The sequence below is a fragment of the Sinohyriopsis cumingii genome, chromosome 8, assembly GCF_028554795.1.
Source record: "Sinohyriopsis cumingii isolate HCF-2022 chromosome 8, ASM2855479v2, whole genome shotgun sequence".
Lineage (NCBI taxonomy): Eukaryota > Metazoa > Mollusca > Bivalvia > Unionida > Unionidae > Sinohyriopsis > Sinohyriopsis cumingii.
Window position 1 is genome coordinate 89,717,648 of NC_142968.1, and position 15,306 is coordinate 89,732,953.

The window sequence follows — 15,306 nt, forward strand, 5'->3', positions numbered from 1 at the left end:
AATGCATTCTCTCGCAAGACTGCCCAGCATTTAATACAACACAATGTTGCTGTGGATTGGTCTTCCTGGGATACCGAGTTGTATCTAGCTATTTTCTCTGGTAGAAAGACTGAGGTTTGCATTCATTGCACTCAAGTGGCTTCTGTCCAGCTAACCTCACAATGCCTTTGGATACTCAACAAATACAAAATATTTGAATTTCAATTTGGCTAGTCATACTCCAATGGATCGGCGTGGCCATCCAGTAATTCTGTCTGGCCTAGCGATCTACTTTCTGCCATATTGCGAGGTCACCTAGAGTAATGGCGGCTATTTTCACCTCAGCAGTCATAACTATGCATTGAAAATGCCCGAATGTGAAAAAGTATCAAATTTCCGACCCACCCTATGCAGAAAAAATCCCGGATGTGTTTACAAGCATGACAACTTAGCATACAATGAAAAATTCCCATCCAAATGGATGCTAGTTGTTGTCCATTCATCAAACAAAGGCAAGTCTACTCAAATTCAGATTTCCTTGTTTCTTCTTGCTAGGTTTTGATCCATAAATGTTTGAAATCAATTTTCACATATGTTGTCATTTGATGATCTACTTTATGATATAACAAGAGTCCCTTGAAGGGACCGATACTCTACTGACTGAAAAGAATGTCCAGGAGTTCAAGAAAAGAACATTTATACCTTTTAACTGTGGAGTGTTGAAACCATCTTCAATATTCTTCAGCAATAATAAGATTTTCAAAACAGTTGTGGATAAATCGGATGTCAACTTGGCACCATTTTCATTTGGGACCAACAAGGTATCATAAGAAGTCTTCTGGTGGAAACCCCATGTTTATAAGACTGGAGGAATAATGATAACAAGATTTTGAACATGGATGCCATGGTAGTTACGCTCAGTATTGGATTGGCATCATTTCTATTTTGTACCAACTGGACATCATAAGAAGTCTTTTGATGAAAACACGATGCTGCTGTGACCCGACATCTGGGAGAAGTGATAACAAGATTTTTCAGATGATCATTGTGGCAATCATATTAGATGACAGCTGATTACGATTTTCATTTACAACTAATCAGACATCATAATAAGTCTTTCAGTGAAATCCAAATGACCAATTTGTTCAGGAGAAATAGTGATAACAAGATGCCACTGTAGCAGGCATGTTGACAGTCTCAATGGCACAATCAGGACCAGCTAGATATCAGATGAAGTTGTGGCCATATTGGGCATCAGATTGATATCATTTTCATTTTTGGATCAACAGTAGATCATAAGAAGTCTTCTAATAAAACCTCCATGGCAATATTACTTTTCAGTCAGTAGGATTAACAATAACAACATTTTCAAGATGGCCACTGTGGCAGCCATATCAAACAGATGCTTGGCACCATTTCATTTTTGGACCAACTAGAGATCACAATATGTCTTCTGATGAAAATTCCATGGCAATATTATATTTCCTACCGAAGAAGTAGCAATAACAAGATTTTTAAGATGGTCAATGTGGTGGCCATATTGGACATCAAACTGATACCATTTTTATTTAGAACCCATTAGATGTTATAACAAGTCAGTTTGGGAAAAATCCATGTTGATATAACCATCCATTCAAGAGGAGTAGTGATAACAAGATTTGGTGGCCATACAGAATGACAGAAAAGCAGCATTTTAATGTACAGAAAGTTTGAAGTCAATCCCCAAAGAAGTTTAGGGGACATAGTGATTCCAAACTTATGCTAATGGACAGACAGATAACAGATAACAGACCATCACACAAGCTCTTCTGTTCAGTACAGCTAAATACAGCAGGAGATTTTTTCTTCTCAAGAATGGATATCAAAATTCCAGAAAACACTGAGCTGATACAGGCTGCCTCCATTTTAATACTGAAAATGGGCCTTTCCCAAATGTCAGCTTTCCCACTGGCCAAATCTCACCCTGTGATTTGACTTTCAAATTTTGGGTCAGCAGCTGATTTCTTTGGGCCAAGTAATGCATACAAGGCTGATGACAGTACACTGAAACAAAATATGAAATATACTACTTGTTGTTTTTCTAGGGTTTAACACCATTTTTCAGTACAAGATAGGCTATACATGGCGGCCAGTATAACTGGTGGAGGAAGAACCCTGGAAAACCCAGGGAAGAACCAGTGACCCAAGAGAAGCTACTGGAAGGCTTTTCCATGTACCCATGCTAGCTGAGCCTTTGACTCGAAATCATGCAGACAGAGGTGAGATGGCAGTGATCTGGAATGGTGAGTGCTTTAGACCACTCTGCCACTCGGGAGCCCCAAATATACTACTGACCATACTCAATGTCCAAATACAAACAATGTAACCACTCATCAGCGATCACAAGATGGCAGATCAGGGTCAATGTTCTTTTTTCTACTGATTACTCTTAACAAAATGCAAAGACCCAGGTCTGCCAGTGCATTGTGCAATGGTAGATCTTGGTCTGTGCAGTTGACAGTCAGACTTGATGTATAAGTAAGTATATATGGTAAAAAGAAAGGAAAAAGGTACAAGTTACAGTACATGTCAATATAAATTCAAGGACAAAGTTAAATCCAATACAGTATACATTTTAAAAAAAAGGACTGTAAGAATCACCTGTTTCTGGAGACTCTAGAATGCCCCCATTTGAATCGAAAACACCCCTTGCAGTGGCTATCACTGTGTGGTTCTCATCCACTTCCCTTGTAGGGTCAAATCTAAAAGGAAAACAAAATATTACCCAGTATACTTCGTTCAAACCTTACCAGTCTGACTTGTGACTATAAACTAACACTACTATGCTGGACAATCCACACCTAATTTCAAATTAGACCCAGATCAGCCATTTCATAATGAACATGCTTTGTGTCTCTGTCATTCTAAGTTCAATCCCCGGTTCCAGCAGGTGTATTAATATATGGTTGCCCAATAGAGTTTGGTATATTTCAAGTTATCTCTGCCCCAATGGCTACTTTATGCTGACATCTGAAATGTTGCCAAAATTGCATTTTTCAAGTTTACCATCTAATCAATTGAAAATAAAGTCAGATTTACAAAAAACAATAATACTATTATGTCCACCAATGATCTGGATATCCTAGGTTCAACCATAATGTTGGTAGGTCTGTATTTACATTTGGTTGATGAAGAATAAATGCAATGGGTTGACAGAGACTTTTTAGAATGATCTAATGCTCCAGATCAACAGGGCAATGAAGATCTGCTGAAAATCTTTACAAAATTTTTCTAAACTTTGTAAAAATCTTTGAAATAAATCTTACCACAATCACAATGAAATTCTCGGTGTTGTAAATTTAAATAAACTAAATGCATGGAATCTATGCTCTTTATATCATCAAGAAATTCTGACAAGTATCTCTTTACAGGCATATCACATTTTCTGTAAAGAGGCAATCTGAGAAAGGATACATTCCTTTGTGCAAATTATTGATTATATTAGGTCCAGAGATTGTAGTAATTAGCATTTAAATTATATGCATTTGAACTTATGCAGACGATATTGTGCATGACATTAAAAAGGGTAATATGATCAAAGGGTAATAGGAAATGGAAAAAGGGATTAAGATGATTGTTGATACTGGAAAACATTGTGAACGAAACAGGTTTTGAATATTTAAAAAAAGAAACTACAGCTATTAGTAAGGAATGCATTCCAAAGGGCCCTGTTCCATAAAATTTGTTTGTCAGGGTCTTTTACAGAGAACTTATATTGGAACAAAAAGGTAGGATAATGTGCAATTTGGGGCTGCATCTCCCTAAATGATGATGTGGAATTCTGGAAATCTAAATCTATTAGGGAACCATCAATACATAGCTGCATGCCTAAGTTTGGTCAATATCCGACATGAATCATTGTGGAAACCAAGGTGAGAAGGGGGAATAACTCTTATAAACCTTGATATTAAAACTGGCAGTTAAATTCATGAATATAAAGCTGCATTCAACTATGGTAAATGCACATATTTTGTTGAAATCCAACACACTAAAAAGGTGTATCAGAATCCAGATAATATTTAGATAAAAAAATCATGGATAAAGTTATGCTCTCAGACCTGAAGTCAGGCAAACAGGGGGTATACCTTCTGCAAATGCCTTAGAATGCTGGAAGTCCAACTTATTCAAGGACTTGTCAGCATCAAACTACATGCCAAATCTAGTTATAAATCCAACAAACCTAAATAAAGTTAGGCTAACCAAATCTAGATATTGGGGAACCAAGCAGAACATCTCCTGCAGATGACTTAGTTGAACAATGGAAACTGATCATGTTCAAGGTCTCCTCAACATAAAGGTACACACCAAATTTAGCTATAATACAATAATTCTTGTGGAAGCAAAGACAGAAGTAATGGAAATCCTGTAAATGATCTTTAAAATGCTTGAAATCAAGCTTCTTCATCAATACAGAGGTGCATGCTAGATCCAAAAATCATTGGTTACATAATACTATGGAAATTAAAGTCAGAAGAATGGATAATTTGATGTACACAGAATGTTGGAAATCAAACTCTTCTGACGTTTCAAATATAAATCTAACCAGTACATGTCAAATTTACAGGTAATTTCCAATAATACCCAGTAGTTATCTTGCAGAAACAAAACTGATGACACACAGACAGGATTGTTGTAGGACTCTGCTGATTTTGTTATGTAGGGCAATAATTATATTTTTGTAAATAGACAATATATTGTAATGTGCAAATTAAAGTATACATTTTTTTAAACTTCCATAGCGAACTCATAATAAAACAGAAATCTTGTATAATGCATTCAAACAGGAATGTCATCCCTTGCATCCTTACATAAAGTACACCTGATTGTGATCACCTGGCTCCTTGCATAAGTACACCCCCATTGACTCTATACACAAGAATGCCAACTCACGAATACTTGGTTCCTTGCATAAGTACATCCCCATTAGGAACACATGGTTCCTTGCATAAGTACAACCAATCATGAACACTTGGTTCCTAGCATAAGTACAACCAATCATGAACACTTGGTTCCTAGCATAAGTACAACCAATCATGAACACTTGGTTCCTAGCATAAGTACAACCCATCATGAACACTTGGTTTCTTGCATAAGTACAACCCATCATGAACACCTGACTCCTCTTATAAAGTACACTCAATTGTGAACAGTACAGACCTAGACTGGGTAATAGAATAATGTACCAACAGATCAGGGTCTGTGATGTTACAGTGAACAACACAGACCATGATGCTGATAGATCTGCTGGTAAATTATGCAAGAAATGATTTAGGTGTATATATTTTAAAGGTGTACGATTTTTTACAGGTGTGTGTATTTAACAGCCGAATACAATGACATGGCAAAACATGGTAATACTACCATGTTAAAAGCTGGAAAGCTTGTAATGATAGGACTTGGAATGTATTATCATGCAAAATGGTTTGTCCTCCAGGCTTCATCAAGTGCAACATGCTGCCATGCAAGGTGATCAAACCATGAGTCTTACCCTTCAACAACAGTCTCTGGGGTGGACACACGATCTGATTGGCTATCTGTGTCACATGATATTGTTGGGGTCATGTGATCTACTTCATTTTCAAAGGTTACACGTGGTTTGTTAGTACTATCAGAGATGTGATTCTCTTCATTAGTATTTTTATTATTTTCCTTCACCGAATCAGACGTAGAATGGTCACTAGAAGCAGACAAATTGGATTATAAGTGAAATTATTGGAATCATCATAATAAGCCAACATAACCTTCAAGTGTGTTCTTGTTATCCATGCCTGTATGACTCGTTTCATAGCTTCCAAGTTTCACTATTAGGAACAATGGCTAATAGGCAGCAAAATTAGTAAAGTTCAAAACTATTTACATTAGCATAGTAAATGCAGTGAAAATTCAAACTATGTACATTAACACTCAAAATCTAATGTACTTTTATTTATGATGCAAAAAATATTGTAGACTGGGTCACTAAACCACAAATTTAAAGATCATATGAACAATACCCCATCTATGAGGACAAAATCACCCTTCTTTCTGAAGACCCCACAAACAATGCTCCCTCAGTGAGAATATGACACCCTTTAAAATTCACAAATTTAAGTACATATGAAAACAATTTTTTGCAGAACCACAAAACCAACACCCATGTAAACAAATGAATTGCCATTACATTAGAATCTGTCTTGAAAGACCACCCCTTCTGCCAAACAATTATGGTCTCTCAAGACAGGTGGTCTCTCATAACAGGTCATAATACTATATAATCAACAAATCTATGCAATGAAAATAAGGACTATCAAGACAGGTGGTCTCACATAACAGTGGTCTTTTAAGACAGGTTTTACTTTGTATGAAAATAGTAAAACAATCTGACAATAAAAGGCTTGCCAATACATCAAAATATTATGGGTTTTGCACACGAAGCATGTATTCTTAATGCATTAGGTCTGTATCTTGTGTGAGACACAGGCTATGATTAATCAATGATCTGTATATTGTGAGAGATACAGGCTATGAGTAATCAATGATCTGTATCTTGTGTGAGACACTTTCTATGAGTAATCAATGATCTGTGTCTTGTGCGAGATACATGCTATGATTAATTCATGATCTGTATTTTGTGAGATACAGCCTATGATTAATTTATAATCTGTATCTTGTGTGAGATACAGGCTATAATTCATGGTCTGTATCTTGTGCGAGACACACGCTATGATTAAAGCAGGATCTGTATTTTGTGTGAGATACATGATATGATTAATTCATGATATGTATCTTGTGTGAGATACAGGCAATGACTAAAGCATGATTAGTATATGGCTGCAGTCTAGAAAATAAAAAAACAATGTTACTCCTATGAAATTAAGTTAAAAATGCCTGGACTCCATTAAAACAGATGCTGATCCCTATCAACTGAAGAGTATGTAATTGGTACATCCAGGATATGCCGAGGAAACAAAGCACACAAAGCAAGTCAGGGCAGGAAAAGTTCCATCTAGCAAGTTAAAAATTTTGATGAGTAGATGCAATATAGTTTCTCTTACCAATATATTTGAATGAAAATATGAAGGAAAAAAAACCCATTAATTTTGTGACAACGTTCATTCTCAGCCAGCATTGAAAATATCTATTCAGCCATAAAAGCTAAATTTGTACAAATTGAGTGATATATAGAAGCACTGTGCCTAGAACCCAACCAGTCAGTAAAAATTTAAAATAGTAAGTTTTAGACATACCTAGGTAAATCTTTAATTTTGTCTCCTGCACTGGGAGATTTTGAACCATTTACATCCAACTTGCCAAAAGTTGACAAAGGCTGGGCACTGGGATACAGCTCAAACGCGCTTCCTGTTGTTGGACCTGATGAGGATTCCCTGGGTTCTTGACTAGACTGGTTCACATCCCTTGAAAAAGGAATAGTACATTGTTGTACACAAAAATATATTGGGAAATCAATCAAGTATAGTATAGGAACAAGAATATTAAAAACATGATCAAACCAAAGGATTCTGTTTTAAAAGTTCTTAACTTCAGTTTTCCCACATTTTCTAAGAAAGAGTAAATTCCTGAAAAATTATAAAAATCAATAAAGCATAAATATACAAGACAGAGTTGCTGAAAATGTATATACCTATACTGTAAAAGTTATGTGCAATTCTTCATAAGTAAAAAGGGTTTCCATGAATGTAAGGTCTAGCTTGTATATAATGTTACAATGGCAGCTTTCTGCTTAGTTCCAGTTATTAAGAACTTAAAAGAGGAACAGGTAAAAGGTGAACTTGTGTGCAATTGCAACAGGCACAATGGAGCTAATGTTAGCATTACTCCAGTGATTACAACATCGCATAGCCATCTGAAACGTGAGACTTGTTTTACCTTTCAATGGCGAGACAAAAAGTGTAAATAAAAAGCAAGCAAATCTGTCTTGAAACTTGCAAACCATGATCAGATACTAAACCAAATGTAGTATTTTATTTTTGCATTCATTTAACTTCAACTCCTTGGAAACTCCAACTGAATGTATTTAAAATAACTGGAAAAATAACTCTTTGTAAATCAGCATTTACATTTTCTATTTAGACACCATCGTCATTATTCCTACCCTAATGCCTTGGTTGTTTTTTCTCTGTATGTGAGTTTGTGATAGGATTTTTAACAGCTTAAACAATTTTTCAGTCATATTGCTACGATGTCCCCAGTGTGGCAGTTTATAGTGATGTCTAGCACTGAGACATCATGCTGCAGGCATGTAGCATGATGTCCCACCCAGTCACATTATCCTGAAACCAGGCTGACCAGCCCTAGCACAAACCTCTGTGGCAGCTGCTAGTACATGTACCATTTTTATCAGTCTTTGGTATGACTTGGTCGGGGTTTCAAACTCGTGACCTCCGGCATGTGAGGTGAATGCTCATACCACTAGGCCACCAGAGTGGTCTTTTTCTCTGTAAGCAGAGACATCTGCAGCATGTATGCCATAACAACTCTACTGCAACTTTATATTTTCTAAATATATTGTTTTCTTTTGGTCCCTTTTGAGGGTGTAGGATGGCACAGATAAAGTACCAAAGGAGTCCTTTTTTCCCCACAGATATCATAAATTTTTTTCCCTTAAAAAATGTTGCTGATTTTAATTTTGGCAAGACAGTAAGGATGACTCTGAGAGCACTGAAATTGCACACATTAAACCCCCAAAATGTGAGTGACATGACTGTTGCAAATATCTATGTCACAGTAGCACACATGCAAGACACAAAAACATACTTTTTGCTGATTTGCATTCTCAATAAATATATACAATTACTTTTCTGAATACAAATAACAATAAAGCTACTTGTATTAGCAATGGGAACATCACAAGGGCTCCACTCAGCATAATTTGCTTAGCAGGATCTTTAAGAAAGGAAATTGTGTTAGGAAACCAAAGTTAGGAGAAGAAGAGTATTAGGGGCCATAACCCTTCTAATGCTGCAATTTGAAGTACATAATTCAAAGTGTTTTTGATAATGAATTAAATGTGGTTCTGATCCAAAATCCTTTCCAAGGTAAAACTGGAAAAGCCAAGACATTACGATGTAAAGCTGTAAATGAGGACATGGCATGGTACAAATCAAATTCTTCCAAGGTCTTATCAATGTAAAGCTGCATGAAAATTTGTCTGAAATCCAATTGATGCAGCAACCAATGTCAGGAAAACCAAGGGGCATAACTCTTTAAATGATACAGTGGAACAATGAAAATCAAAGTCCTACAGAAAATTTTATTTGATTTCTACATACCTTTCCAGTTATGCTGAGAAGCAGTCAGGAAGATGGGAAATTTGTGGGTAAACCTTTCATAAATTACAAAGGAAGATGGACTATTTGCGAGCAGAACTCTAGTCCATTACTCACTCTGGAAGATGAGTGATTTGTGGATAAAAGTCTCACAAATTATTCGCTCGGGAAGATTAGTGATTTGTGGGTATAAGTCTCATAAGTTATTGACTCAGGATGATTACTCACTTAAGGTCACCTCAATATAAAGCTGCATTCCAAATTAGGCTGTAATCCAACTAACCATAGTAACAAAACATTATGCTGCACAAAGCAAAGTTGGCTGGACATACAGGCAGACAATCAGTGGAGCACAACCCATTTAAATGAAGTCGCTGAAAACTGAACTCAGTTCTTAGCAAAGTTAAGCTTCACAATTGAAAGTTAGGACATGCAATTAGTAACATCTGAAGTTAATAACATTTCTATATTATGGCAATGAAGACTGTAACATCTCTATTATGGCAATGAAGACTGTAACATCTCTATATTATGATAATGAAGTCTGCAACATCTCTATGTTATGGCAATGAAGACTGTAACATCTCTATATTATGGCAATGAAGATTGTAACATCTCTATATTATGATAATGAAGACTGCAACATCTCCATGTTATGGCAATGAAGAATGTAACATCTCTATATTATGATAATGAAGACTAACATCTCTATGTTATGGCAATGAAGACTGTAACATCTCTATATTATGGCAATGAAGACTGTAACATCTCTATATTATGATAATGAAGACTGCAACATCTCTATGTTATGGCAATGAAGAATGTAACATCTCTATATTATGATAATGAAGACTGTAACATCTCTATATTATGATAATGAAGACTGTAACATCTCTATATTATGGCAATGAAGATTGTAACATCTCTATATTATGATAATGAAGACTGTAACATCTCTATATTATGGCAATGAAGACTGTAACATCTCTATATTATGATAATGAAGATTGTAACATCTCTATATTATGATAATGAAGACTGTAACATCTCTATATTATGATAATGAAGACTATAACATCTCTATATTATGATAATGAAGACTGTAACATCTCTATATTATGATAATGAAGACTGTAACATCTCTATATTATGGCAATGAAGATTGTAACATCTCTATATTATGATAATGAAGACTGCAACATCTCTATGTTATGACAATGAAGAATGTAACATCTATATATTATGATAATGAAGACTGTAACATCTCTATATTGTGATAATGAAGACTGTAACATCTCTATATTGTGATAATGAAGACTGTAACATCTCTATATTATGATAATGAAGACTGTTAACATCTCTATATTATGATACTGAAGACTGTAACATCTCTATATTGTGATAATGAAGATTGTAACATCTCTATATTATGATAATGAAGACTGTAACATCTCTATATTATGATAATGAAGACTGTAACATCTCTATATTATGATAATGAAGACTGTAACATCTCTATATTATGGCAATGAAGATTGTAACATCTCTATATTATGATAATGAAGACTGTAACATCTCTATATTGTGATAATGAAGACTGTAACATCTCTATATTATGATAATGAAGACTGTAACATCTCTATATTATGATACTGAAGATTGTAACATCTCTATATTATGATAATGAAGACTATAACATCTCTATATTATGATAATGAAGACTGTAACATCTCTATATTATGATAATGAAGACTGTAACATCTCTATATTATGGCAATGAAGATTGTAACATCTCTATATTATGATAATGAAGACTGCAACATCTCTATGTTATGGCAATGAAGAATGTAACATCTCTATATTATGATAATGAAGACTGTAACATCTCTATATTATGATACTGAAGATTGTAACATCTCTATATTATGATAATGAAGACTGTAACATCTCTATATTGTGATAATGAAGACTGTAACATCTCTATATTGTGATAATGAAGACTGTAACATCTCTATATTATGATAATGAAGACTGTTAACATCTCTATATTATGATACTGAAGACTGTAACATCTCTATATTGTGATAATGAAGATTGTAACATCTCTATATTATGATAATGAAGACTGTAACATCTCTATATTATGATAATGAAGACTGTAACATCTCTATATTATGATAATGAAGACTGTAACATCTCTATATTATGGCAATGAAGATTGTAACATCTCTACATTATGATACTGAAGACTGTAACATCTCTATATTATGATACTGAAGATTGTAACATCTCTATATTATTATAATGAAGACTGTAACATCTCTATATTGTGATAATGAAGACTGTAACATCTCTATATTGTGATAATGAAGACTGTAACATCTCTATATTATGATAATGAAGACTGTAACATCTCTATATTATGATAATGAAGACTGTTAACATCTCTATATTATGATACTGAAGACTGTAACATCTCTATATTGTGATAATGAAGATTGTAACATCCCTATATTATGATAATGAAGACTGTAACATCTCTATATTATGATAATGAAGACTGTAACATCTCTATATTATGATAATGAAGACTGTAACATCTCTATATTATGGCAATGAAGATTGTAACATCTCTACATTATGATACTGAAGACTGTAACATCTCTATATTATGATACTGAAGATTGTAACATCTCTATATTATGATAATGAAGACTGTAACATCTCTATATTGTGATAATGAAGACTGTAACATCTCTATATTGTGATAATGAAGACTGTAACATCTCTATATTATGATACTGAAGACTCTAACATCTCTATATTATGATACTGAAGATTGTAACATCTCTATATTATGATAATAAAGACTGTAACATCTCTATATTATGATACTGAAGATTGTAACATCTCTATATTATGATACTGAAGGAAATAACATCTCTGTATTATGATATTGAAGATTTCTATATGATGATACTGATGTCAATAACAAATCTATATTCTGATACTGAAGGCTGTGACATTTTTATATTGTGATACTGAAGGCTGTGACATTTTTATATTGTGATACTGAATGCTGTGACATCTTTATATCAAAATACTGAAGGCAATAACAACAGACTGAACAGTGATTATGTTAATGAGTGGATGTACTGACAAATGAATAGATATGATTACAATACAACTTGTCAGACATCATACAGCATGGCTCCTAATTAGAAAACAATGGATTTTGTCAATGAGTGTATGATAAATTACAGTACTCAATGACTGGTGTCAAAAAATGGTCAGAAATAGAGTTAGGATTAAATTCTTCCCAATCCTGTGCAGTCTTGTTTACAAGGCCAGCAATATCATTTTAGATCTGGTGATGTAAGCAAATGAGAATTAACCTCCTTATCCAGCACAGGTCTCTACTACTACCCTACTCCTCTATATCCCACCAAAGCTAGTACTCAGTCTATCACAGTGTAAACCCCAACCACCCCACTTTGCTGAAGCTAGTACTCAGTCCATCACAGGGTAAACCCAAACAACCCTACTCCTCTATACTCTGCTGAAGCTAGTACACAGTCCATCACAGGGTAAACCCAACAATCCCACTCTGCTGAAGCCAGTACTCAGTCCATCACAGGGTAAATCCCCAAAACCCAACTCCTCTATATTCTGCTGAAGCTAGTACTCAATCCATCACAGGGTAAACCCCAACAATCCCACTCCTCTATACTCTGCTGAAGCTTGTACTCAATCCATCACAGGGTAAACCCAACAATCCCACTGTGCTGAAGCTAGTACTCAGTCCACCACAGGGTAAACCCCAACAATCCCTCTCCTTTATACTCTGCTGAATCTTGTACTCAGTCCATCACAGGGTAAACCCCAATAACCCCACTCCTCAATGCTCTGCTGAAGCTAGTACTCAGTCCATCACAGGGTAAACCCAAACAACCCCACTCCTTTATACTCTGCTGAAGCTAGTACTCAGTCCATCACAGGGTAAACCCAAACAATCCTACTCCTCTATACTCTGCTGAAGCTAGTACTCAGTCCATCACAGGGTAAATCCCCAAAACCCAACTCCTCTATATTCTGCTGAAGCTAGTACTCAATCCATCACAGGGTAAACCCAACAATCCCACTCTGCTGAAGCTAGTACTCAGTCCATCACAGGGTAAACCCCAACAATCCCACTCCTCTATACTCTGCTGAAGCTTGCACTCAGTCCACCACAGGGTAAATCCCAAAAACCAAACTCCTCTATATTCTGTTGAAGCTAGTACTCAATCCATCACAGGGTAAACCCCAACAACCCCACTCCTCAATACTCTGCTGAAGCTAGTACTCAGTCCATCACAGGGTAAAGCCCAACAACTCCACTCCTCTATACTCTGCTGAAGCTAGTACTCAGTCCTTCACTGGGTAAACCCCAACAACCCCACTCTGCTGAACCTAGTACTCAGTCCATCAAAGGGTAAACCCCAACAACCCCACTCCTTTATACTCTGCTGAAGCTAGTACTCAGTCCATCACAGGGTAAAGCCCAACAACCCCACTCCTCTATACTCTGCTGAAGCTAGTACTCAGTCCATCACAGGGTAAAGCCCAACAACCCCACTCCTCTATACTCTGCTGAAGCTAGTACTCAGTCCATCACAGGGTAAACCCCAACAACCCCACTCCTCTATACTCTGCTGAAGTTAGTACTCACTCCTTCACAGGGTAAACCCCAAAAACCCCATTCTGCTGAAGCTAGTACTCAGTCCATCACAGGGTTAACCCCAACAACCCCACTCCTCTATACTCTGCTCAAGACAACTGATAGAGGACGTTTATATAGTAAAGACTTGAAGATTTAATGAATACTGGAATATAAGTTTTCAAGTTATAAAGACTCTACATTTTAAACAGTAACAAGTCCCATGAGCTCCTGTCCAATCACTTGTTCAACCCATAGTCAAAATGTGATTAAGTAAAAACTGAAATCTAGATGGGTTATTGGATTGGTGAACAGTCCATTGGGGTGATTGGATTGGTCAATAGTCCATTGGCATGCATGTTATGCAACAGCTGATTGACAGCTGCCATCCCAAAAGATCATTTCAGCCAATTGGCTGGTTCATCATAAGTAGCCGTGTACTCCCAAAGATCAGTTCAGTCAAATGCTTGGTTTATCAGAAGCAACTGCCATGTACTCTCAAAGAATTGATTCAGCTGACTGCTTGGTTCATTAGAAGTAACCATGTACTTCCAAAAGTTCAAAAAAGCCAAGTGCCCAGTTCATTAAGTAACCATGTACTCCCAAAAGTTCAAAAAAGCCAAGTGCCCAGTTCATTAAGTAACCATGTACTCCCAAAAGTTCAAAAAAGCCAAGTGCCCTGTTCATTAAGTAATGATGTACTCCTACATGATCAATTCAGCCAAGTGCTTGGTTCATCAGGAGCAATTTTATTCATATCCATGTACTCCCAAAATCTCAATTCAGCCAAGAGCTGGGTTCATTAGGAGCAACTGCAGTGTGGCAAATCTTGAACTCAAAGTAAAGCTCAAGTACACATACTACCCATGATGCTATGTTGCCACTTTACAGCAGGCCTGGGTATCATTTATTATTTCAAGCTGGATGGAATATGAGGAAGTAGAAGAGGGATTTGGGAGGATATAACCTTATCAGATCTAATAGCTACCAGTAAAATAACCAGTGTTAAAAGTTAAACTGCCTGCATAAACCCAATACCACCAACTTCTGATAGCCATGTAACGGTAGTACATGTACCTAGATAAAGATTGTAGTGTATATACAGAGTTCATTATAATGCATGGTTCAGGAAAACTGATGGAAGGATGATCAAAAAGACATCATATGTGGAGCAAACTTCAACATTACTGAGTCTATTACCTTAATGTCACTGTCTTAAATCTACATGTGGCACAGATAAAAGCATTTCACGGTAGAAGGTACAGATAAAAATATGCAGTGTGATTACAAGTCTATGCAAATTGTATAATGCAGTGTGATTAC

General features: G+C 35.9%; 1 protein-coding gene across 1 annotated transcript in view; it reads right to left on the minus strand.

Moving 5' to 3' along the window:
- The window catches only part of LOC149794117 (tight junction protein 1-like), a 202,222-nt gene that overhangs the window by 11,925 nt on the left and 174,991 nt on the right, over positions 1-15,306 (minus strand). The window contains exons 32-34 of the mRNA XM_089968094.1: positions 7,245-7,412; positions 5,507-5,695; positions 2,620-2,720 (exon numbers count right to left, since the gene is read on the minus strand). Coding sequence (XP_089824220.1) covers positions 2,620-2,720; positions 5,507-5,695; positions 7,245-7,412 — 458 coding nt within the window. The remainder of the gene's footprint in view (positions 1-2,619; positions 2,721-5,506; positions 5,696-7,244; positions 7,413-15,306) is intronic.